Below are 26,627 nucleotides of genomic sequence, written 5' to 3'. Positions count from 1 at the left end.
CAAGATCTTATCATTATAAATATTTCAAATTTAGACACTAAGAACTAATTCTAGAATTTTTTATAATCAGAGCAAAACTTTCCATATCGAACAAGTAGGCCATTCTTTACCATAATTTCTTTTTTTTTTTAATTGACGAAGAATATCAGATCTTGTCATCTGAAAATGGATGGGATTACCCTGTCTGGAAGTATAACAAATGGATTAATTTTTCTACCATCACACTGTACCAAAGCTGCTTAGATCATTTGTCTTAAGTTCCTATTTTTTAAAATTATCGTTCTTGTTACTATCACCCTATAACTGCCATTTATCACCATCTACGCAGATTTTATTTTCTTACGACTTTCAGTGAACATATCTGCAACAAAGCTAACTGTGGATCTAGTCTGGTTTCCTGGTGGATGATTTTACTAATTTCTGTTAATACTAAACCCAAGTTTCATTCTCGAGCATATCCGTCACAGATAAAAATATGCCCCTTTCATGATGAAGTTATTCCAGTAGAGCATAGATTTATTTTTAGATACATATATCAGTTTAACCAGACTCATGTACCATCCATGAGTACTTTGATATAATTTTTTCTAATTTAAGTAAGGATGAGCATATAGACTTGGAAACTCAAATCTTATTCCAATCCTCTTCCCCAGTGACAGTTTGTAGATCATTTTCCCCAACTGATTTTAATCTGTCTAATGGCAAGATTTAACACTGCAATAAAATAGCAAGAAGTTTAGATGTTAACGCTTTTGTTAATGTATTGATTGAGATTTTAATTTTTCAAATTTAGTGAGGTGCCTTGTAATTCTCTTAGATTAAGAGGAGAAAAAAAGAGCACATTTGCAGCTGATGAAGCCAGGCAAGATTGATGTCTGATTTTTTTTTCCCCGCCCCAGGGGAACTAAAATTCAAAGTTTGTATATCTCATTCTGACCAGGATATCCTTTGTTCTCTACATGTTCTCATGAAAAGGATGAACTACAGATAGTCCCTGCTTAACAACCATTCATTTAGTGAAGTTTCAGACTTATGACAGTGCTGCAAAAAACTACTTATGGCTGGTCCTCACACTTATGACCATTGTGGTGTCCCCACAGTCACGTGATCACGATTTGGGTACTTGGCAACCAGTTCACATTTATGACCATTGCAGCATCTTGTGGTCAAGTGATCACCATTTTCTACCTTCCCAGCCAGCTTCTGGCAAGCAAAATCAATGGGGAACCGTGTGATTCACTTAATGACCACGTGGTTTGCTAAATGCCCACAGTGATTTGCTTAATGGCCACCACAAAAAAGGTCATAAAATCTGGTCAGATTCGCTTAATGACCACTTTGCTTAGCAACCAAAATTCCAGTCCCAATTGTGGTTGTTAAGTGAGGACTACCTATATGACAAATAAAAGTAGTGAAATCGAAGGGGACAGGCAAGGTTGTCACCTCTTCCAAGTTTCTGTCTTTGACTTCAAAGATGGATTAGAAGCCATACCCCAACACCTACTTCAGATCAAGGCCAATCCTGGAGTCAAATCTAAATAGGACTTGACCATTGTCCTAACCTTTTCTCCATGTACATCCATTCAGAAGGAAGTAAGTCCCTTCTTTGACATGATGCATTTATTTAAAGACTGAGATGACATGTTTTCCGTAGAATTGCGGCCTGTTCTGGCAGTATTTTTGAGCCCCATATTTTGTTGCATGGTTGATTTGAAAATGCAATGAAGCAAAGCCATCCTGTGTCTCTGATACGGTAAATGGGTTTAACTTTTTAAGTCAGTCTTTTCGTAACCCAGATGTTCTGGCTGGGGGTTCTGGGAGCTGCAGTCCAAACACATCTGGAGGGCAACAGGATGCAAGGAAGTTGCTTGCAGAGTCTCCCTCCTCTTGTTGCTCCAACAGAAAATGAATCATAAATGCTCATCTTGCTTTATTGCCGATTAAAACCGATTGATATAAACGCTACCCGGATTAGCCAGGCAGCTTTGCAAAAAATAAAAAAAAAAAAGAAAGGAAAAGAGGGAGCAGGAAAAAGGGGGCTTTCCTTGTCTTGCCGGCCCCGCCCCTTATGTTAATCAGCGCTGAATCACGCTCCTCGGGGAAAAAAAAATCTCCGAACGCTCACGGAGAGATCCGATGAGCCTTGACAGGGCGGAACCACACGCGTCTCACGCGTAGCGAAGGGGAGCCGAGAAAGCGAAGTAGCGTCATCCGACATTCCGCGCGCCGTTTCAGCACTCGGACCACAGCCCAATCAAATCAATTCCTCCCCCAATACGGTCTGGGCTAGAAAAATCACGGCCAGAGCTAGCATAGCGGCTGCCCCCCTTTCCCATCGACGTGCTGCCCCCCACCTAATTTGGCACATCCCGTATGAGAAAAAAAAAACCGAGAGGCGGAAGGGAAGGGAAAGCGGCAGCAGCAGCAGGCGGAGCCCGTCGTGAGCCACGTGACGCAGGGCGCCGCCGCCATTTTGTTCTGCGGCGGCTGAGTATTTAGAGGCAGCGGCGGGCGCAGCGGAGGACTGTCCGCGCAGGACCGCCGTCGTGTCGACATAGCCGCTGACGCCGCCCCGCCATCTTGCCTCGTTCCCGGGCGGCGCAGCGAGGGCGGAGGAGAAGCCGAAGCCTCCCGCTGCCCGACCTCCTCGCGGCGCCGCAGCCGTCCTCCGCCTCGCCCCTCACCCGGCTCCGCCATGTCCCCTCCTCCGCCCGGCCCCGAGTACTCCTCCTTCTTCGCCATCATGGGCGCCTCGGCCGCCATGGTCTTCAGCGGTGAGGCCCGGGGGCGCCGCGGGAGGGAGGACGGGTCGCCGCCGCCGCGGGGGGGGCCGTGGGGCCGGCGCCCCCGCCTCTCTCCAGCCCGGGCAGCGCTCGCACGACCCGCCGGGGTGGGGGGCGCTTCCAGCGGTTTTGACGGGGGGTCTCAGAAGGAGGGCACGGTGCCCGGGTGTCGTGTGGACGCGCCTCCCTGGGGTATCGCTTGCCTGGGCGGTTTTTGTAGACGGGGAGGGGGCAGGAGGTGGTGGCTGGGCGAAGCCCCTTTCTCCTCGGCGGCAAGGCGGTCGGGGGCTGCCTGCCAGGGCTGGGGGGGGATGGGGGCTGGAGTCCGACCTAACCGCAGGGTGGGGAAGGCGTCCGTTATCCCTTTTGAGGCTCCCTCTTCCTCCCCCCGCCAAAAAAAAGTCTGATTGTGCCATTGCCAGGAAGGCCACCCTCCTGGTCGTGTTGGCGCATTGGGAAGGGCAGCGGTGGCAAGGCTGGCGACGTCGTCTTCTGTGCCTGCTGCCTTTAAGCCCCACCCTGCTGGGAGACGGCACTGGCAGATGCATCTCCTACCCCACCCAGGCTCTGGAGCCCCCGCAGGAACCTGGGGTGAGGAGAGGGCAGGCAGATGTCCGAGGGATTCAGTGCCTTGGGCTTGGCGAGTGATGCTTGCAGGCACCCTTGACGTGGGTCGCCTTAAAAAGTGTTTCCCCCAAAGCCACTGTGCCAGCAGCCTCCGTGTGTCATTTGCCTGGTTTGCTCCAGTGTAAAGAGAGGCAGGGGCCCATCCTTCGCTCCGGCCCACCCTGTTCCGGGGCTTAAGAGGCTGGCCTCTCCTCTTGTCTCCTCGCTCAAGTGGCTGCGGAGATGTTCCTACCCAGGTGAAGGGTGGAACTCCAGTCTTGCTTGAGCCAGACAGACCCTGCCTGCTGCTTCTGATATGCCAACCTTCCTTCCTTCTGGGTTTTTTTTTTGGGGGGGGGGTTCCTTTGCTCTTTCCAATTGGCTCATCCGGGGATTTGCCAGGAGGGGGAGGTAGAAGAAAAGGAGGTAGGCAGGCTGCTTCTTGGGAAAGGCAATGCAAAGGGGGAAATGGGGTGATGTCATAACACCAGCTGATGGAGGAACCCTGGCCAGCCATGTGACTGCGGGGGAGGGGGGAGAAAGAGTGAGCTTTAGAAGCCTCTGCTGTTTTCCCACATGCATTGATTCAGCTAAGCTTAGGATGCACCCTGACCCTAGCTTTCTTTGGCATTGCTGGCCAATGCAACTTGCCTGGCTTTCTGTAATCTTAGGAAGACCGAGAGATTGCAGTGGGGCTGTGAAATTGGCTTCGAGATTAAGGAGGAGCTGCAAGGAGTAGGACTCTCCTAGCGGTGTCTCCTCCGCTCATTGTGAGCTTATCTGCTGAAGGCTGGCTTGTCAGAACTGACACAGCACTAAGTGGGCCAGGCTCGTGAGATCTATCCCAGTCTGCAAGAATGATCTATAACTGAAGCTTGCAGATGTTGGAGGAAAGGTGTGACTATAATCCTTCAGTCTTGACTTTGTGGCTGCATGATAAGAGTCCTGAGTGGCTGATATAGTGAAACTGGTGGCCTTTCTTTTGCAGCTTCACTTGACTGTATCCTTATGCTCACTCCTCTGTACAAAACTGATGCTCATATCCAGAATTAGGACACTGAGCCACATCTTTGACCCTTATCTTTTAGGGGGACGGGAATGCTGCAGCTTTTGGCACGTCACTTTTAAATTTTCTTGAAAATTAAAATAAGCCTTTCCCCTTCTGTTATCCTCCAGATGTATTGGGTTAACATTACGATTACAGTGCTATAAACCCAACGCTGGATTGGTGGATACTGTTTGAAATGATTGCTTCAGATAAAGAAACCTCCCAGTGGCTGGCTTCACCTATCCTGCTAAGCCAGTTTAACCGTGGCTTTATTAAATAAACCAGAATTGCCTGGGTTAATATACCATGCTAAGCTCAAACCACATTATGACTGTGCCAATCTAGTCAGTATTATTAATACAAAATTCAAACTGCTCCCTTAAAATGAATAAACCTGTATTTACAGACATGTCAGTCTTGGAACATAGAGCCAAGTTTTAAAAAATGCTTATCTTGTTCTGAAGTATACTTGCCCTGAGACTTATTTGAAAAATTTAGCTTTTTCATTCTGAAGGTACTTTACAAGTCGTACCTAACTTGTCATCTGTGTAATTCCTTTCCTCTTTAGGTTATATTCTAGATAAAATTCCATTTTAAGATAACTTCTCAGAAGAATCTCCTTCCCTACAAAGCTTAACATGTATCTGAATCATCCTAGAACAGCCTTTCTCAATGTTTTGACCCTGGAGGAGCCCTTGAAATATTTTTCAGGCCCTGGGGAAGCCCTACACATTCAGGCTCAAATATAGGCTGCAAGTTACAAAATTATTATATTTGTTTCATGTGGAGTAGGCCTGTATATATGCATTAACGGTGTTCTTAAACTAAAAATAAAGGATGAAACTTACTACTTTAATGTGAAGTTGCCTGAATTTGAAATAATTTTTTAAATAAATTGTGATCTCCCAGGGAACTCAGTGATCTCTCACAGAACCCTAGGATTACATGGAACTCTGGTTGAGAAACCCTGTCCTAGAATATCCATTTATTTTTTGTTTCTCTTTCCTCTGTGAAATTCATAGGGGTGTTGTGAGGATAAGTTAGTCTTCAGAGTAGCTAGCCCAAGGCATCCCAATCTTCATCGTGACTACATGGATATGAGAACCTGAGTTGCCCCCCATTGAAGCCATGCTGCCTTTTGTGTTTGCCGCTGCTCTTCCAACCAGCTTAATTAATGTTCTTGTAGCAGTTGAAAAATGAGGAAGGGACAGAAAGGTCTACGTATGTGATGTGACTTCCTTAAGTGCTTTTGCTGCCTTTTTCATGTGACTTAATAGTTAGCAGAAATAACTTGCAAGCTGTAAAACCAAGTTTGTGGGTCGTCATCATGAGGTGGTAGCAGCTCGCACCATTGAACTGAAACTATTGGCCATGCCCCAAGGGGACATGCTGTTCATACGGATGCCATTTCTAAAGACTAGAAGAACATCTGGCCCTTCCCTGCTCAGCTCTGGTGCTGCTTCTGCTCCTCCACCCTCAAAAAATCCCCAAGGCAGAATAACTAAATACTCAATAGCGTTGAGTTTTTTACTGCAGCAGAAGGTAGAGTATACTCAAGGAGATAGTTGTAAGCATATGGTAAAATGGGCACAATGGAATAGTGTTGATTGTATATACTGTTGCAAGTGCTTTCTGATTAAACTTGTGTTGGACAACTCTTAGTGCTTCAAAGTGCCCAAGTACTTACATCAGTGAAATATAGGGTGCTTTGCCTGCTAATTACTTCACAGTAACAGGCAAAAAGCTGACCTCCTTGTGGCAGTCATCCCAAGCTCGGAATTACAGAATTTTGAGATGCGAATAACATAGGTAGGAATGTCACTGAGTGCTGTCTTGGAGCGCCCTAGAGAAAAGGTAGTTGTATACCATAGGTCCTTATGACTCATTGGAGACTAGCTTGCTGCTAACAGATCCCAGTCTTGTTCTGTGCTAGCAGGCTTGATGCAGAAATCATGTTGTATAAACACCCTCATCTTAGTCCTATACACGCTGATTTCTGATGATAGTAAACATCTCATAGAAACCATTCTGGTCATGGCTGGCTAATCCTGTGATGGCTAATTCTTTCATTGATGCCAAGACTATGGTGACCTTCAAGAGATCAATGCTGCAGTGCTTACTTGGGGATTGTTCTCTAACCGCAAGGACAATGTGACATTTTTTTCCTTTCATCAGGTATATCAAGGATGGTCAGATGCCTCTGAGTGATACTCTTATTTAATCTTTCCATGCAACATGACTAACTAAGATACTTCTCATTGCAGAAGGAAATGGTGACAAATTTCCAAAGAGTAGAAAGGCTATATCCCTATCAAGCTTCCTACTTTCTCTACATATGGTTCTTGAAATGGCATGGTGACTGAAGTTACACATCATGCTAAGCCACAGATGGTTTGTGTGGTTTACCTTTGTTGTATGAACCCAAGCATTTTGGTTTATAAACCATGGTTTATGACAGTGCACTGTGTAGAATAAAGCATTAGTTTTGCAGAGTGATGAACAATCTTTTGGTGGCTGCTTAACCTGGGGAAGTTGGGAGTCACAAATTTGGTGGGCCCATCTCATATGAGCAGAACTGGATTTGAAAATGGGTCCTTTGCTTTTTGTGATTTGCTTATTTTAGGGTTGTATTAGAATTTTCATCTCTATCTCAAAATAGTGAGCAATTGTGTCATCAGTTCTAGCAGTTGTGATTAAAGTGACTTTTTGTACGGAAGGGGAGTTGGAGAATATGTGGCATGGGAAGATGCATATACCCTGGAATAGTCTGGCTGTGTTCCTAAGTTAGCTAGCATGATGGCTTCTCTGTCTGCTTTAGTAAGTTGGATGCTGGGAAAATAGGCTCTCTCATCTTAGGCTTCTGACCAGCAAAATCTCGTGATTATTCTCCATTCAATTCCATTTCCATATGTTAACTGCTGGTGCAAAGCCACTGTTTTCCATTTTGGATTGCTAACATTTTTATGTGCGTGCCATATTTATATGGCTGCTTATCAGTAGATTGACTAGATCTACATATTACATTAAGCCATAATGTGGTTTGCTTCATGGTGATTTGATGCATGTATCAAGCCAGGGAAGTGTTACTTACAAAATTGCACGAACTCGGCCAGCTACCGTTCATTTGACAAAACTTGTTTAACAGAATTATGCCTTAATGGAATATATGACCCCAATCATCTTCCTGAGTTACAAAACTGTCTAATTTAACTGTAGACTGTTGACATTTCTTCAGAATGATAGCCTAGAAACTGGTAGCTGTGGGGAGATAGGTGATAAAACCTGCTGCATAATTAGAGTTAACTTGCAGTTTTTCTTGTCAGGCTGTTCTCTAAGAATCTTCTGGAGTCCAACAGCTGAGAAACTCAGTAAAACATAGTAGAACTTACTCTATTGAATACTTGATTATTCAAATGAATAACACTGCTGTAAAACACTATTCTGAGATGACTGTCATTTTGTCCAGAGCATCATTTTTAGATCCTTGGAGAAAACTAACTGCCAAGAACAAGGAAGTATTGGTGCTCTTTGCTTTTAGTGCTAAGATTTCTGGAAAATATGGGTTTCTAAAAAATCCTGGAAATATGGGTTGGGTTTCAAAAAAAACCCCGTTAGCCTGCTGTTCTAGTTAGTAGTGTTGTGGATAGTCTGGGTGGGGTGCAGTCATAAAGTGCAAGAATTCAGCATTTTGGCAGAAAAAATTACTCCGTGGTTGAGGGAATCACCTTTTCTCAGATGCTTAATCCTTGCTGGAAGTCTTGTATCAGCCAGGCAAACAGGAAAATTCAGTCAAGATTTCCTTTCAGGCTGGTATTTAGGATAATGCTCAACAAACCATGTTTAAGCAAGCATGGCTTAATGTGATGTGAACCTAATCATTGTCACAACATGCTCTCCTGTTTCAGCCTTCTCACAGAGTTCAGAGGGAGAGTTGTGTTACTCTGTTGAAGCAAAAATTCCATTGAGTCTTCTGACATCGTAAAGTATTTATATATTCAACTTTCTACTATATCAGATTTATTAGTCTTGAAGACTGGCATTTTTTAAACAGGGTTGTACCTGGTAAAAAATGGGTACTGAAGGGATCAAAATTGGGCAGGACTCACTTAACTGCCTCATTTAGCAGCAGAAGTTCCGGTCCCAATTGTAGTCGTAAACCAAGGACTACCTGTACCAGCATAGCTTGCTTATCACACAACTCCACATGGACGTGCTTAAGCTAAGGGTGAGGAATATGGGCCTCCTACTGTTGTGACGGAGTTAGGCCATCTCATTGTGTGAACTCTGACCGAAGAACAGCCTTCGTTACATTTGAATCTGAGAACTCTAAATCCTGATAACCAATTTATATTTTGGTCACTGGCTTTCATTAGAGGCAGTACACAGTTCCATTGGCTATGTTTTTTCAATGAGTGCCCCACAAGCCTGATGGAAATAAGGTCTGGCAGCTTGTGAGCGAGAACATACTGACTAAACCTCCTAGATCAAGGAAAAGAATAATGTATAAACTGATTCATTTCGTATCTGAAATAAACGGTCGTCTTCAGTACTCCTAAGCAGAGTCACTCTAATGGCCGATACTCTTCTCTAGATCTTTTGTGCCTGTGCGCCATACTAATGAAACCAGTATTGTTCCAAGAACACACAGCATTACCCTGTGTTGTTTTTTAAAAAATAAAGTTACATCTTGTATAAAGACTCAACTACTGAGCCTGGGCATGTATCCAAAAACACCCTCATGATTTGAAATACGTTCGGTGCTAAAGCACACGATACACTATTCTTTCTTCTAAAGATAAAACAATATATCCTTTCTTGCATCTTGCTCAGCTTAAGGGGCAGTTTTCAGATAAGCGGTTTATTCACCTTTAAATTCTTGCTCTCACCAATTTTGAGAGATGAACATTTGAAAATTCTGCCACAGCTGGTAGGTGAGCGTGTGGGGCTAGACCAGAATTCACTTCATCTGCAATTTTAAGCTGCTGCCTAATGTGGTGCTTCCCAGATTAATATGCAAATTGAAACAGTAATCTGTCAGACTGTGTGGCAACATTTGGAAAAGAGTGCTGTCACCGGATCACCAGTTTCATAGAAGAAAGTGTAAAAATAGGTATTTATGTAATTTCCCCCTTTAAAAAGGATTCAGGCTGATTAGAATTAGGGTAGGATGAATAGGGACGCGGTGGCGCTGCGGGTTAAACCGCTGAGCTGTCGATCGGAAGGTCGGCGGTTCGAAACCGCGCGGCGGGGTGAGCTCCCATTGCTCGTCCCAGCTTCTGCTTACCTAGCAGTTCGAAAACATGGAAATGTGAGTAGATCAATAGGTACCGCTTTGGCGGGAAGGTAACGGCATTCCGTGTCGTCATGCTGGCCACATGACCCGGAAGTGTCCTATGGACAACGCCGGCTCCAAGGCTTAGAAACGGAGATGAGCACCGCCCCCTAGAGTCGGATTCGACTGGACTTTACGTCAAGGGAAACCTTTACCTTTACCTAGGATGAATAAATGCACCTGAAAGTGACAGGGAATGTGCTACGAAGAGACCTTCCCTGTGGGATTGCCGAATCAGGTGTGTGCATTCTTAAAACTGCCTGTAGCTTTCTGATTCACAGCTGCTCTGTCTGCTTGTGTGACAACTGGGGAAGAGATTGCTTTTTGCGTGCCACATTGTGCCACCAAACATGATCACTTGAGGCTGAGCCATGTCAGATTCCTCTCTGAAAGTAAATAGTCTTACCCTTTGATACTGTCTTCATGCTCATAATAGCATTGTTGATACCCTCGTGTAACAAGTTTAAGAGAAGTGTTAATCATTGACCCTTGTTGAAAGTCCTCTTCGGAGCCTGCTCAACTAGGACATGCTGATTTCTTCCTAATGTAGCCTGTGAAAACTTCACAGGTAGCACAAACTTGACCTCTGCTGGAATCTCACTTGTGAAATACACTTGCTAGTGACCCTTGCTTAAAGATTTGGGACCACCTTGCCCTTTTGGACTTCCTATGAAAATGTGGTCTCTTAGCCAGGTCATAGCTTTCCGGAGCTTGGGAAAGTCTTTTCCTTTCATGGTTTGGAAGCAGTGTATGTTGTGAGTCCCAGCCAGCTTCCAAAACTGATTTTTGCTCTACCAATTCACCCACAAGAACTCTTTATTTTTTTCCCCTGCTTGTTTGTTTTACTTGGCAGACCACAGTGCAGGTGCCCTTTGGGCTACATAACTAGTGGTGCTTTGCATCTGGAACTGGGAAATGGAAATGAAGTTGTTTGTGCTGTACGAATTTTTCGTGTATGTTTGTCAAGTGAATGCTTGAAGTGCAGCTAAAATTTTTGATATTCTTTGCTCCACTAGTTGTTCCAATTGGCTTTTATTGAGGGTGGTCAAGATGCAATTGTCCTATTGTTTAATTAAGAAACAAATGAATACAAAACTACTCCCATTCTGTCTGGCAGCTGAACACCAGGTCCATCTAGCACAGTAAATATTCCTAATGGTGCTGTTGGATGGCTTTCAGTATCACCGGTATTTAAATGTGTCTCGTTCACGTAAATGCTAGCCTTATCAGTAATTCCACATGCTCAAAGGGCGCTTGGCCACCTGTGTACAGTACTGTTTGTGATATGGAAGAACATTTTATTCACAGGATGAAAAAGCAGAATCCTACCAGGCATATTGAAACTTTTGGGGTGACCTTAAGTAGCTCCCTGGACCTCAGCCATATTATTTAAAAATTAACTCTTCATTTTTTGTGTTTCTACCCCACTGTAATCAACCCTTAGTGGCTAAATAAACAGTATTTTTGTTTTACCAAATATGATGCACTGTCTATCAAGGGGAAGATAGTTTTAAGAACGTTGTCAAATTGTATTGGTAAGATCTAGAGGCAGGTTATGTGGACAGAAGCTATTCAGTTTCAAGGATTTGCCAGCTTCGGTAGGACCTCAGTGGAATGCTCATGTGTACTATATGTCAAGCGTCTTGGACTTCACTTGTTCTTGTTACTGGTTGTTGTCCAGAGATGAGTTTTTAGTTGGAATTGGTTGCAGCAAGTAGCTGGTCAAAAGAGTTAAGGTAGACAAATTTTGTAATTTTTATAAGCCAGGTATAAAGATCACCAGTGGGCTTAGATCTGGATTTCCCCCATATAATGCATTTCCTGCAGTGCTTATTGAAAAAAAAACCTCTAGTGCCATTTTTATTTGTAGGGATACAAGATTCATTCACAGGAAATGAAAACTGATCATTGCCACCCAGTACTTCCCTTTAAAGTATCTTGTGATATTTGTGAAAGACAGTACGTGAATCAGGAATCTGAGGCCCAGATCCCCACTTCTGCCTAGTTTCTCAGCAATTGTTTGTCTTTCATCCTCAGTTTGCTTTCTTTCTTTATTCTTCTTTGCATCTTAGTTTTGGGACAAGTTACCTGTTCTTCTAGCCTTGTCAATTTATAGTTCGGCAAGTGGATGACTTGCAACTGGCGCTTCCTTCCTAGCGCCCATTTTGTAAGCCTTTCAGGCTTCTAAAGGTCCCTGTATGACACAGGAGATTTTCTTGGAAGTCTCAGCTGGATTAAAGTGATCAATTTTTACTCCCTAGACCCATAACTGTACTCTCTTGGCATTCAAATCAAATACCTTTATGGTCTTTGACCAGCCTTTACAAAAGAAAAAGAGAAATAGTTTAGTCCAACAATTCGTTATCAGGGGGAAAAAGGAAAACAGTGAAACAACATATATGATTAAAAGTTTTCTGCAGTTGTTGTATGATTTGATAAAAACGTTTGGCCATCTGGTATGTGAGTGTAGAGTTGATTTGGTTTGACTCACTTGGCATTTAATTTAGGCAAAGTGCCACCAGATGGATACCCCCATGATAGCTCGTCAGCAAGACCTATCAAAATTATTTGTGCATACCTGGTCATCTGTAAAAACAAGTATAGGTTCAGTTAAACTAGAAACGTTCTTGTTTTCAGGTCTGGACTGAAAGGGGTATGGGTTTAATTCCATGTGATGCTCCTAGAAACAAGGAGACGGTCTCAACTGTCCCGCTTTTTGTCATACCGTCCAGTATCTTTTGTAGACGTGGACCTGTCTGTAGCAATTATCTACGATTTAATTAAGGAGCTACATGGCCAACTGGTTTGGCAAGTGCAGGTCACTTGGTTGGTTTTGCTGGGTCAGCAAGTAAGGACTACTGGGTGGCCTTGCTTGCTGGAGTCAACAGGTATTGCGAATCCTCAGCTGTCGGGCGACAGGGCCTGGGGTGGGCTGCAGGCTTTGAAAACAAGGGCAGAGAATGTCCAGTCCTGTATTTAGAACTGTGCCTAGCAAATACCTGCATATTGCTCCCATGCTGTAGCACAGCCTCTAGACATGTTGGCACTGCAGCTCCCAAGAATTGCAACAACCGTATTGGCTGGGCATTTGGGACACTGCAGCATGGCCCTAACAGAAAGAAAGATGGGTGAAGCGTCACTTGGCATTAGCAAGTCTGAGTCTCTAACGCTTTTTTAGTATACGAAAGCAGAAGTCAGACATCACCTTGGCCAGTGAAATAGTCCGCAGAAGCAGTCTCTCAAACAAAAACACACCGGCACAGTAATTTCTGATTAGTGTTTCCACAACCATTGTGTTAGAAGCGATTTGGGTTGAAAGACCTCAGAAGCTTCTGACGGGGCTGTGTTTTGATTTTACAAAAAGTAGCCCTGTCCTAGGACGCTCGAATATGTAAACATAGTCATGGCTAAGTTAAGGATTAGTTCAGGGTCAGAGACATTAATAAAACGCTGAACAACAAACAGGTTGATGGTCTCAGGCCTTTGCTACAGAGAACTCTCAACTGTGAGAACTTTGCTCCATTCTGGGACTGTTTACGCAGAAGATACTGAGGCTGCCACGTTCCTGCAGTAAATTTCTAGAAACGCGGGAGAACCCTGTTCCCATAGCAATTGGTTTATGTCCCTGCTTTCAGTCCGGTTTCTGTGGCACACAGCCGCAACTGTGAAGAGGCTGCAGTATATCTAGTTAAGATACTAAGTGAAGGTTTTTCTCCGTGCGTAGTTTACATCTGGAAAGTAGGATTAAATGGGCTGATGCTTTGCCCATTTGTAAAGCACAGGCAGTGATGTACAACCGATCTCCCCCTAAAATTGCTGCCAAATTGTAATTTATAATATGATAGTCATTATAGGGATTCCTCGTTTTAATTTTAGTCCAACTTCAGGGTGCATCCTTGGGCTGTAAAAAGGTTTGTGCACCATTGTTACGAAGGAAGATATTTGCAAAATCCTAGATTTGAGTGGATCGCATTTTTGGAGGGAAAGGTATAATTTTGTCCCTCTCAGAACCCCTTGGGAGCTGCTTAGGTAGCAGTGGACCCCAGAACACACACTCATTCTTACGATTGCTGGAGGCAAGGGAAGAAAAGCTTTAACTGTCTTCTGTTGTCCCTCCTGTGATCCTAATGCAAGGTTTAGGTAATCCTTTATAGGATTGCAGGGTGCAAATTGAGCTCCATGTAATTTTCAAGGCAACAACATAGAAGTGACTTTTTACAGGACTTTTTTTTTTTAATTAATCCTCAGTCCAGGCTATGGTCCCGGTGTCTCCCATCCAAATACTAACCAGATCTGACCATGCTTAGCTTTGTGAGAACAACCAAGGTTAGTAGTCAGCACTTGCTTCCCACCAGTAATATGTGGGAATATGGGGCCATTGTTGAGTTAACAAAGAGTCAAGGAACACAGGCAGGGCTCTTTCCTCCTCCTCCTCCCCCTCTCCTCCTCCCCCTCTCCTACCAAAGCTGGAGAATGAGCAGAGCCACTCTAGGTTGTGCCTAAGTTGGGAATCTTCTCAGAAGGTGACCATTGTACAGTCCAGTGATCGTAGGCCTTCACACACTATGCTCCTGGCAGACTTATAAGCAAAATGCACTGGTGGGGGAGGGTGTCCCATGGCCACCCTTGGCAAGAGATTCGGCTCATTTCTATTATTGTCTTCAGTGAGAACTTACAGCTGCGAGAAAGGGGCGGAGGAGAGAAAACGGCACACGACATCTCTGCTGGCAAATCTCAGAGTGCCTTGCTAAGCATCTGCTGCTTTTTCTTCCAGGAGCAAACATTCAATCATCATAGTGTCTGTCCTCAAATCTTGAGAGAAAGCCAGGTTCCTTGTTGAATTTGACAATTGCTAACCAAGCAGGAAATCTTCTATCCACCATCCCTCTCTGCATTTTTTTTTTCCTTTCAGTTCAGTCTGTGATCTCCCTGTTCCAGCCTCCCAAATCGAAACTCTTATTTTGAGAGTTGCAGTTAAGGATGGTATTAGATTGCATGCTTTCTCTAAATGTTGCGGATGAGGTGGTGTCATACAAGAAGTCCACCTTGGCTTGTACTTGGCTTGACTCACTGAAGGTGGAGAAAACCAGCCCAGCAAGCTGAGTTGGTTGTGTAAGGCACATTTCCGCATCTTTCCCATGTAACAACTTTGCTTTCCCATTTTTTTGTAAGGAAAAAGCATGTAGGAAGAGTTTGATCTAATAATGTATTCCAAATGCTGCTGCTCGGTGAATAAAGGGGAAGGGGCTCATTTTTGCAGCCCAGAGTCCCTCCAAACCAGAGTGTCTAAAACCTAATAATATGGTTTCTTGCTGTTTGAAATGGGAAAATGGGACGTAAGCACTGTGCGTGTGTGTGTTTAATACTGTTTAAAAAGGGGGGGAAATCCTAATGTTCCCCAGGATCAGAAAACCCAGCTTCAGTTCCACGCGTGACCAAATCCTTCCCACGTTGCTTGTTGCAAACTCTTACCTTTGTTTTTTAAAACAAAAATAGTTGCATGCGTACCACCACTGAGCAGTAGAGGACTTTTCAGTTGACTAAGCTTGGGCATTGTAACGTTTTAAGGCTGGGATATGCTCTCTCGAGGCTGAACTTCAAGTGTGGGTGGCTGGGTGTGTGTGTGTGTGTGTGTGTGTTGCATAGAGGGGCTCTTCCTGAGCAGATGCCTTAGCATTTGATTAGAGGTTCAGTCTGTACCTCGCATTGTGAGTTGGGAATTTTGCAGGACTCACCTGTGCCTTTTCTCTCCCTTGCAGCCTTGGGCGCCGCCTATGGTACAGCAAAGAGCGGCACAGGTATTGCTGCCATGTCGGTCATGAGGCCAGAGCTGATCATGAAGTCCATCATCCCTGTGGTCATGGCGGGTATCATAGCAATCTACGGCTTGGTAGTGGCAGTCCTTATTGCCAACTCCCTCACGCATGACATCTCGCTATTCAAGTAAGTGTCTCGGGTGGCAGCCTCCCTGGAAGTGGTGCCCACACCAAGCACGGCGGCAGAGGCCATTTGCGGGCTTGGGGATCTGACTGTTGATGGGACGCGTCCAGCGGAATTCCGTTCCTTGCTCCGCGAAAGGGAAATGCTGGCCATAGGTTGCAAACCGGAAGGAGCAGGGTGCGGAGTTAATGCTCCTCAGGCCTTTGGCTTTTGCCAGCTGAGCAGGAGCTGTTAGGGGAAATGAATGCAGTACAGTGAACGGTAGTGTTTATTTTGGAACTTGGTACCCATAAAGGTTTTTTGAAATGGAACAAAAGTAGGTGGAACTTCAGGATCATTGTCAATACTAGATGATAAAAGATCTTATCTCGGTGTTTCTCAACCGTGGCCACTTTCAGATGTGTGGACTTCAGCTCCCAGAATGCCCCAGCCAGCAAGCTGAAGTCCACACATCTGAAAGTGGCCACGGTTGAGAAACACTGCCTTATGTATTTCAGCTATATCTTCGTAGAGCAGAGGAGGAGGAGATTTTGCCCCCGAAAGCTTTGGATACGTTCTCCAGAGTCTTTCCAAAAACGCCAATCAAATTGTAATGTTCAACGTGATGAAAGGAAGAGTATTCTCTATATGAGGGACAGTCGTGTGATTTTTTAAAAATCCAGTGTAAATTAAATTTGTAATCACCCTGGCCCTGCCAATCACTTGGAGTGGGCATCCTGCACACTGTTCGAAGGCCACAAGTGAGCCCCCAGTCCAGGAAAAAGTTCCACACCCCTTCTGCAGGGCAGCAGGCATCCCTGTCTTGACTGAGCCAGCTTTGGAATTATATGGCAAAGATGGAGTCTTGCAGCAGGTGGCTCGGTTTTAGGCGGAAAAAGCAAAGTGGTAGAAAGCCCGTGGGCCGCCAGACCTTGCTAAAAGACAACTCGACGTAGCTGCAGCCATCTGGAGTTAATGGGGTCTCCCAGGAGGTGATCCACATCTGGAAGTTTACCGATTCCCCATCCCTTGCTTCTTTCGTTGACGAGGCAGAATCTTTTAAAATGAAATAACTGGGATACCCAATGCAGCTTTTAATTATTCAGCGATGCTTAATTTGTAACATGTCTGTAAACTAATCCTCTTACTGCTACATTAGACAGCCCCAGAAGTTCTCCTGGTGTGCTTAAAATGGGCTGAAACGCAGTCAGTTTTAAATTTTCATGAGTGGCTGTCGTTGGCTAGGGAGGCACACTCGTGTCCGTCCATACAGGAATAACCAGCCGTAACAATTTTGCCTGCTGTAATTTCAGCCTGTCCTCTTTTCTAAAGATCAGAAAAACTAAGATTACTTAGAAAGGAAGGTTGAGGAAAACGAATGTGGGTGCAAGAGCGGATGGTTGTAATATCATTAAAGGAAAGCTGAAAATAGCTTTGAATGAATGAACAAAATGCTTTGTTGCTGACAAATGAGACTTGGCCAGTGTTATAAAACTCACCAGACTGAAGATGAGATGTCATTCCTGTTGCCCCAGGAAGAGCCCAGCAGGGGTTCACCCAATGTGCAAAACTGTTGCGTGGCTCCTTTAGTTCATGACTTAGTTTCCTTGTAAGCCCGGTCATGGCTTACTCAACAAACCACCATGTAGCACTGTTAGGAACCCAGCATTTGTGTACAGAGGTTCAGATGCAGTTGTATCTCTTCTACAAGAACCAAATCCAAAGCAACGGTGAATTAACAGCTAGTTTGCAGCGGGACTAATTTGTTTCCTGCTTTGGTTTGGGATTGCGTATACAACATGGTAATTTTAAAAAAAAATAAACAAGCACAGTAACATAAGTCAGCAGAGAGTCATAACATTTATGACACGTGTCCCGTCACGGCAATCTCCAAAATGGGATGGCTGATGGCGGGTGGCTTTGTCGCTTGCTCCGTAAGGGGTTTCGAATTTTCTGGCATACGCAGCAGTCTTCCTTTGGCCGTGTAATTGTTCCTCATCGGGGACCCTGCTTCAGCATGCCTTAGTTCTCTGGGTTCTGTTTGGCACAGTTACGTGGAACTCTGTGATGCCCTCAGCTGCTGGCACCCCTTGCTTGCCACAGGAGAGCAACAGTGAGCCCAACTCGGTAGGGAGGCTTTGGGCTGGCCGAGGTGAAAGCAGCCCAGCTTTTAGAAAAAGTTCCGGGAGGGGCCCTTTTCCGTCCTTCTGTGACCGGATGCTGCCCTCCCAAGGCCTCAGTTGAGAGCACCAGGGCTGGAGAAAGTTGACTTCCAGAGAGGAAGTAGGATTCTTTCAGTGCTGCTGCAGAAGAGCCAGTCTTCCCTGGCTGAAGCAGGTTATTTCAGATTTGCCACTCAGCTTGACTCCCCTTCCCTTCGCTTCCCTTCCCTTGCAGGAGCTTCCTTCAGCTGGGCGCTGGACTAAGCGTAGGCCTCAGCGGGCTGGCCGCAGGCTTTGCCATTGGCATTGTGGGCGATGCAGGTGTCCGGGGGACGGCGCAGCAGCCAAGGTTATTTGTGGGCATGATCCTGATCTTGATCTTCGCTGAAGTCTTGGGGCTGTACGGCCTTATCGTCGCCCTCATCCTTTCCACAAGAGGGTAATGGCCGCAGAGTACGACGTAAACAAAACAAACTAAGTTCCAGAATGAAAAAAAAAATGGTCTCTCCACAATGTGTACAGTTGTCATCAGTTTGGTAGTTGATCTCTTGTAAATGCGCAATGTATGTGACTTGTCTGTCCTGTGTGTACTTCAGTATGAAAAGCAGGAGGAGCTGTCGCAAGCCCCTTTCGCCAGGCTTGGGGGAAGCTCACGTGCTGTTTTCCACTTCTTTTGCCATTAGAGTCCTTTATGTATAAATATGAACTAGAAAAACAGTAACTTTCCCCTCACTTCATTGGATGTTTTATTTATAAGACTTGACATGTTCATACATAATGGAACAAGAGTTTTCAATTTCCCATGCTCTCTCCATATATATATATATATAAATATATATTAATCTCATGCATAGATAGATTACTACACTGTGGGGTTAACTGTAAGTGCAGAGAAATCCTTGGATGTAATATGATTCTCAAAGATAGCTGTCGTGTCCTGGTTTCGGAGTGTAAGACTTTGTGTTCATACAGATAACAGCAAAAATGCCTGAGACACTCCTGTGTTCCCAGTAGTAAAAACTGTGTGCTCTGGCATCAAAGTTGTGCAGCCAGTGTTGGGTTTTGCAGTAATACGTTTCCAGGTAATAAAAACTTCCTCCACTCTACCGTTGTAGCAGGGTGTGTCTTGATGTGATTTGCCTTGAGAAGCGGGTTCTCCAAACTCTGACACCATCCAGCATGGCCATCCCTCTCGCCCGCCCGCAAAAAAATCCTGAGGTTGCAAATGCCTGGACCTTGCCAACAAACTTGACTTTTTTGAGGGGGGATGGTGGCTTGGCTTGCCCGGCCGGATGAACCTGGTCAGTCCAAGATCCCAGAGCTGCATTCCCACCATCTGGGGAAGCTTGGTTAGTCTTCACCTTGAATAGATTGGGGCGTTAGCAGGTTGTGGGAACTCAGCCCACTGGGTTAATTCAGAGTTCGTGGTATTGAACAAACCCAGAAACTGGAATAAATCCTTAGCGTGGCTAAGTGTGCTGTGCGAATCAAGCTAGGAAATAAAAAGGCCATGAAGGTACGGCTCCAGCCTCTTCCTAATGCTTTTAATGCTGGCTGTAACTGTCTTCTGACTTGGCTGTTTTTCTCTGCCCAGGACGTGGTGAGGATGCTCCGACCTTGAAGAGTCTGCAGCTTCTGTCTGCATGTCTGAACCAAGTGGGCATCTACGTAGACAAGCAAGGCCAGCAACAGGCCTCCATGTGTCCTGGAATAAAGCCAATAGTCTGGTCTCCACTACTGTAGACCACAGCTTCCAGTAGCCCCAGAGGGAGGGTCTTCAGCTTCCTCAAGGTTCCTAGCCCATATCACTATTCTGAAAATTCTGGGAAATGAAGTCTGTACCAAGAGGTCACCCAGGGTAAAGGATGCTGCTGTAGATACTGTGGTCTTGGCTGTCAGCTCTGTGCAGCCTGGAGCCCATCTCTCCCCACCCCCAGTATGGACTTCCAACTTCTAGAACTCATAATTGGCATTTAGAGGGCAACAGGAGTGAATATATAAGTATTAAAGGTGTTGTTTTATTGGGGGTGGGGGGGAGAAATCTTCTAACTTTAATGTGTTCAAACAATTTCTTCTTTCCTACCTCACAGCCAGCCTGAACCACTGGTAGAGACCTAACCAATGTCTGCCGTTGTACTAGCTAGGCTGAAAATCTTTTGGAAAAAGGGAAGAAAAAGAAGAAACCCACAATCTGATAACAAAAAAACAGAGTTGTCCAGCTGTGACAGCTGGAGTGTTTTAAAAGCCCATGCTTTGTTCTTCAGAGGTTCTGCTTTGAACTTGAAATGTTTTCCGCACCTCTCCTCTTCTAGTTTTGTGCCTGTGGCCATATTCTTCTGCCTTCTCATCCTCTCCTTTTTGTAGGATCAACTGAAGATTGGACATTGCACATACTGTTCTGAATCTGCAGTCTTTTACTTGACTTCACAATCTTGGCATATCTTTTTTCATCCGTGTTTTAAAAGTAAAAGCAAGAAAATGTTGATTAAGAGGACCAGGGAACTGGAGGCTAAAGGAAGTGTTCTTCCACAAGGCTGGGTGAGCTTTCTCTTTAGCTGGAAGAATTAAATTCACGTTAACTTAACCTTCTGGACCATAAACTGAGCTGGAAGCGTTTAAATTGCTCTTACTGATCTCAATAGAAACTAAAAATCTTTAGTTTGCTTAGGGACACTTTAGAACAGTGTTTCTCAACCTTAGCAACTTTAAGGTGTGTGGACTTCAATTCCCAGAATTCTGGGAGTTGAAGTCCTCATATCTTAAAGTTGCTAAAGTTGAGAAACGCTGCTTTAGAAGATAGACTTTTGCACCCATGACAGTATTTTACTATCTCTGCACGAAATGCTCTTGACTCCAACAACAGTGTGTGAGTGCGGTTTGAGAAAAAGGTGGATGATTTGGAACTCTAACCGGCTTACGTACTAATCCAAGTCAGAATTAAGGCGAGTTCCATTTTTTCCTCCACTTAGAGGCTACAGCGAGCAAATCACAGATTGTTTCCAACCCTGAGTCAGGCAAACTTCAGCAGCCCGTGTTCTTGAATCATTTTCCAAAATTAACTGCAGCAGCAGCCATGGGAGAAACTGGTCTTGCAGGGAGAAAGGAGGCAAGCGACCATCTCCACAACCACTGGAGAAATTCCCCCAAAAAGCCAATAGGAACATTCATCCAAGAAATGGGAATGTCCTGGTAGGCTTTCCGGATGGACATCTGATGTTTTATAAATGCACACCTAAAAACTTAATATAGAGGAGACGAACAAGGAAATGTTGGATGTTCCTGAACTTAAAATTCCCACCATTCCTGGCTGGCATAGCCAGTGATGGATGCTGGAGTTGTAATTCCATAACATCTGGTAAGCCCATCCTTGCTACACAGTAACTGCAGCCATTCCAGCTGTAAGGTGATCAGGCTTTGCAGCCCCTATTACATTTTTTAAAAATTTTAGAATTTCTGGGACCTTGGCAAGGTACACGTAATTGATCGGCATATAAGCAGTTGCCTTTGTCCATCTATTTTGGTACTATTTGCATTGCATCGATTGGCGATTTCTATACCATCTCAAATGTTCCAAGAAGCAAGTATAGAAATACAAAAAATAATGAAATCGTTCTCTGGGATTTCTTGTGGGAGTGGAAGGAATTGAACCTGGAATCTTTTGATTGTGCTGGGCCTATTGTCCACAAAGTAGATGCGTTCTTGTTGGGCCTGGATCGCAATGGCTGTGCACATGGTTACCCTACTCCAGGGTTTCTCAGCCAGGGTTCCGTGGCATCCTAGGGAGAGGTCACTAGGGATTCCCTGGGAGATCACGGTTTATCTAAAAAATTATTTAAAATTTGGGCCACTTCACATTAAAGAGGTAAGTTTCATTCTTTATTTTTAGGTTAAGAATGCTGTTAATGCATATATACAGGCTACCCAGGAAAACTAATAATTTTGGAACTTGTGGCCTCTATTTGAGCCTGAATGTGCAGGGGTTCCTTCCCCAAGGCCTGAAGAATATTTCAAGGGTTCCTCCAGGGTCAAAAGGTTGGGAAAGGCTGCCCTAATCTCTCATTTCGTTCTCACTACAACCTATAAGGGGTGACTCCATCCAGTAGGTCAAGCCATTGCGTGTTTTCCTTGGTTGTGACTTGGGATGTGTGATGTTGCCGTTTGTACCAGTTATGCTGTCCCTTTTGGGGGGAGTAAGCAAGTTGTGCAAACCAGGAAAGGAGTGTGAAATAATAAGCAAAACCAGGTAAAAGCATGAGAGAGAAGGAAATACTTCCAAATCTGGTTTTTACCAACATGATTCACTGTACCCATTTCTTTAGAAAAGTGATGTTCCCATACCCCAAGGGATAAGCAGTTACTTAAGATGCCGGGGGAAAGGGCAAAGGGTGCTGAGCAACAAAGGGGACCATGCACTGAAATAATTAAGGAGCAGAAGTGATGCTCAAGGCAGGAGCCATAATGCTCAGGTGAGGCCTGATTTCTTCTCCAGCCCTGCAGAAGCCAGTCCCTGCATCAAGTTGGTATTTCCTGGGTTTTCAGGCCATTGAGAACTCAGTGACTCATTCATGGCTTTCTCTCGGCTTTGCAGGCTTCACAGATGGGAATGGATGGAGTACCATTGAGTACCAACCTCCAGTAGCCAAAGAAACTGCTTGGGGGTGGGGGGCAGATTGCAGTTCATTAAAATGCCAGGGTTTGCTCTGTTTAATAAAGAGGGTTGGGGAGAGGGATCTGCAGAAAAAAGGCTTTGAAGGGATCTTCCGGTTTTCATTTTACGCTGGAGTATGTGTGCTGCAGAGTGAGTCAGTCCTGCAGAGAAGGGGAGGGAAGAAGAGGGGAGTGAAGCAGCGGCAGCAATAAAGAAAACCATGCATGATATTCTAACTGCTTAGGAAGAAACTTAAATAGTCTTTTCTCTTAAATGGCAAGGCTCATCTTACAGGGAGTTAAATCCCAGATCCATATGGGACACAATTCACGATAACGTTCACCCCTACAGACATAGTGGACCACATTCAAGTGTACTTCTCAGCATTCCGACGACACCGGAGAGGCATTTCAGGCTGGGAAGGATGGTCCGGACCAAGTGGTAGTCAACCTTGCTTTCGTACAGCTTGTTCCAGTCATCTGCCTTTAGATCTGCCCCTGTGTCAGTGCTTTAATGTGGTTTTTGCTGAGTTGGAGTGTTTTCTGACATTCTGGGATGTGCATTCTTGGTCTGGAATTTGAGAGAGTCCCGAGGTAGGGCTAAGACAAAAACTGAATCCACAGTCATAGAAACTGACATCTCAAGATCTCTTCCGTTGCTGAATGATTCACGTTGTACCTCGTGACTTGGAGTCAGGCCAAGGGATTGGTGTGCATGATCTCCTGATCTGCCCTTCCTGTCTGTCCTCCTAGCTAGTTCAGAATGAATGAATGATGAATTTGCAAATAGGCTGGGCGGATTAGAATAAAGCAGAGACAATCCTGCACTCTTGCTTTGGAAAGCTCCTTGCAATGAAGAATCCCAAAGCAGGGGTTAACCCTTTCTATTTTCCTTCTAGCATCTCCTAACCCAAGTATGTTTTCTCCGAACATGGCAGTTCTATTTAAGAAAGAGAGCCCAGGCAGCACAGCAATGATGATAAATCTCAACTAGCTGCAAACTATTCAGGTCATTATTCCAACAACCCTTCCAAGCAAATCAGAGAATGGTTCAGGGGACCCTTGTATTTACTTTGCAGGAAATGCGAGAGAGCTGGTGGGTTTGTATGGCTTCATTTCCCCCAAAATACGCGGTTGAAGCAAAAAAAGGGAAGGGAAAGTCTGTGGTGAGGATTCAAATCCATTAGCATGCTGCTTGCTTTGCAGCACCCCACCGATTCAGTCTTGGCTCCTGTCCTTGCTACCTTCGTCACAAAGATATCATGAGTTTTGATTAATACTTTATGCAGGTCTGTGGTTAGGAAACCCTTTGAGGATGGGGAAGACCTCAGCGACAAGCAACAGAGCAATTGTTTTGCCTGGTCATCTCAAATCTACACAATGCTGCAGCGGGGAACACTTGCATGTATTATTCTGTTACGTGCTCTTGATGCTTCATAGGTTTTTTTTCTCATTAAAAAACCTATGAAATTATCTTGAGTGGAGCTGCCTGATATTAAAATGAACATATGGTCCAGAAGAAAAAGCAAGATGTTGTTAAACCCACACAGGTCTGTGTTCTCCTCCCTGTCCCTTCCTTTCCCCCAAATCGGAGTCTAGTTCCATGCCACTAAATTGATTTATCCACATACCATTTTCTAGTTCTGCATCATCTACTTTCCTCCACCATGGGGAGGGAAGAAATAAAATTGACAGGTCTACTTCAAATAGCAGGCTGTGCACACGCATACTCTACTCTAAATGCCCACATTTCCATTCCAAGATATTTGAGCTGAATTCACCATTCCTGTTAAGAGAGACTGCAGTCTCACTGATGTAGATTTAGTATGATGTCTGAACACATCCATTAAGACCTAGTGTTATCTGTGAATCAGGACATACAATTTGTAAAGCAGCATCACTTAGAAAAAACAGCTTTTTCAGTACCTACTCTGCACCTTAATTGCCAGGAATAGCTTCTTAATTGACAGAAACACATTCATCTTGCACACTAACAGGATCTTGACAAGAATGAGGGTAAAAGCAGTGCGATCTGTTTCTACACGTGTACAATGAATTGCGTAATATATTCCATATTGTTCCAAATTAAAATAAGCCCTCTCCTTACACAGTTCAGGACGAACTCAAAATACAGTTACTTTCTGCTGCTACTTCATTTTTTGTACTTTATTACAAGAATCCAACTGATTGCCATGGGATAGAAATGCAACAAATATATACATATGAAAAGTATATATGGATTTTTAAATAAAGTTTTAATGGATTTTTAAATTACCTTGAAAACTACCCAATATGATTGGAAAGGAAATGGATGTCATACATTTTCTAAATAAGGATGTGAATAAATTAATAAGAGCTGCAGACTGATAGCTACATCTGGGACATCATAATACCCACCTGAGAAAAGATGCAAGGAACATCAGAAGCACACTTGATGATAACGCTACTGGCCGTGAGCCACAGTCCAAAAGCCAGCCTGTGTTTGGCTCCTGACATTCGTTATCTCCTTGAACCAATTCCCAGCTGTTCCTTCCCTTTTTCTTACATCTCAAGGGTTGGAGAGCATAAAGGCAGCTTAATAACTAGAAGAGTGTTTACGGAAGCCCATCTTGGCTTCTATAGAGCCAGCAGGATGGAGGGCTTAGACTTAACGCATAAGATCTGGTGAGGACCTGGTCCAACTTCCTGGTCAGGAAGCCAAATTCCAGGTCAGAATCTAGGTTCGCACTCTAGGCTAAGCTCCATGTTTTGCTTGGTTTTGGCACAGCATGTTATGCGAGCTCAGCCAAGTGGGCCGTTCAAAAGCGTGGCTAAGCAATAATCCGGCATTCTGTTCTTGGCAAGTTTAGCCAAGGCTGATGTCTCCAAAACCAGTACTTCAGCACTGACAGCCCCCAGGTAGGCAGCAGGTTTACTCGGCTAAGGCAGCATTCGGCGATGCCCCAGTAACCACAGCTTTCTTGCCTTCAACTTTGGCATGTCAGTCAGAAACTCAACTGGTCAAGCTTGACTGTTCTCCATTTCCATTTATGGGGCAGCTAGACCTGTTGAAGTTTGACCAGTCAGACAGCAGCATTTATGCCTATGGGTCCCACCCAAACAAAGGCCAACCACCTTCCTTATGAGTGCACTTCATTAAAATATCATAACCTGGCCCCAGTCAAGAGCTGATTACTATCAGTAAAACAGAACAAGCTAGGCTCGTGCCACACATTTAACCTGGTTCCTGGATTAACCAGTGCCCTCTGTCTCCATAAGGCATTGCACAAATAGGCTGGGTCGACAGACGGGCGAAACCACCAGAAACAAAGCTGTACAAACTGCCCTGCTTCAGGGGGTGGCATCAATACAGCCAAATTAAAAGCTTTTGTCTAACCACCCCCATATACGTTTTGTATTATATTATTATTATTAATTATTATTATTATTATTTGGTAAGTTTATACAGCCGCCCATCTCCCCTACTGGCTCTGAGCAGCGAACCAAGTTAAAAACACAACAAAAGACACAACAAAATAACCAGAACCGTAACCACAAAAATCATTTTAAAACATTAAAAGGACAAAATAAAATAACCAAAAGCGTAACGACCAAAATGACTGAAAAACATTAAATAAAAACCCAGAACGACACAACCAACCAACCAAAAACATAAAAACAAAAATCATTTTAAAACATTAAATGAAAACAACACGACACAAAATAACCAAAAACGTAAAGACAAAAATGATTGAAAAACGTTAAATAGAAACCCAGAACGACACAACAAACTAACCAAAACTCATAAAAAACCATTAAGGCCACTTTAAAAACAAAAAAAAAAATATGCGGGAGAGCGCACGCGATTGCCCTAGCAATACAGCCGCCTGGCAGGCTCCGTGCCCACACACCCAGCCCACTCCGGATGATGGGGCTTGTAGTCCGCCGCTACGCCCGGAGCACCCTTTCCCGAAGAGACCGCGCCAGCTGCTCCCGACCGCCGCGACCTCCCCATGATGGCGGCGGCAGGGGCTGCCGCGCCCGCCTCCTCCCTTCCCATCATGGCGGCTCCCCGCGGCCGCTCACGTTGCCCTCCCGGGGAGGGCGGCCCTCCCTCCTCCCCGTCAGCTGACGCGGCGCGCGGTCACGTG

General features: G+C 44.7%; 1 protein-coding gene across 1 annotated transcript; it reads left to right on the top strand.

Moving 5' to 3' along the window:
• Positions 1–2,525: 2,525 nt before the first annotated feature.
• Positions 2,526–18,956, top strand: ATP6V0C (ATPase H+ transporting V0 subunit c). Its single transcript, XM_063314588.1, has 3 exons — positions 2,526–2,774; positions 15,529–15,712; positions 18,086–18,956. The coding sequence occupies exons 1-3, from the start codon at positions 2,696–2,698 to the stop codon at positions 18,291–18,293; spliced, it is 471 nt and encodes a 156-aa protein (XP_063170658.1). The 5' UTR covers positions 2,526–2,695; the 3' UTR covers positions 18,294–18,956.
• The last annotated feature ends 7,671 nt before the right edge of the window (positions 18,957–26,627 follow it).

This window comes from Candoia aspera, chromosome 14, assembly GCF_035149785.1.
Source record: "Candoia aspera isolate rCanAsp1 chromosome 14, rCanAsp1.hap2, whole genome shotgun sequence".
NCBI lineage: Eukaryota > Metazoa > Chordata > Lepidosauria > Squamata > Boidae > Candoia > Candoia aspera.
Note: the sequence above shows the minus strand (reverse complement) of the source record. Positions and strands in the feature narration are given on the sequence as shown.

Bases quoted from the DNA above. Each gene is read 5' to 3' on its own strand.
- ATP6V0C (XM_063314588.1), top strand. From the start codon at position 2,696: ATGTCCCCTCCTCCGCCCGGCCCCGAGTACTCCTCCTTCTTCGCCATC. The intron at 2,775-15,528 runs GTGAGGCCCGGG...TCTCCCTTGCAG, and splicing joins GGCCGCCATGGTCTTCAGCG to CCTTGGGCGCCGCCTATGGT. The intron at 15,713-18,085 runs GTAAGTGTCTCG...CTTCCCTTGCAG, and splicing joins CATGACATCTCGCTATTCAA to GAGCTTCCTTCAGCTGGGCG.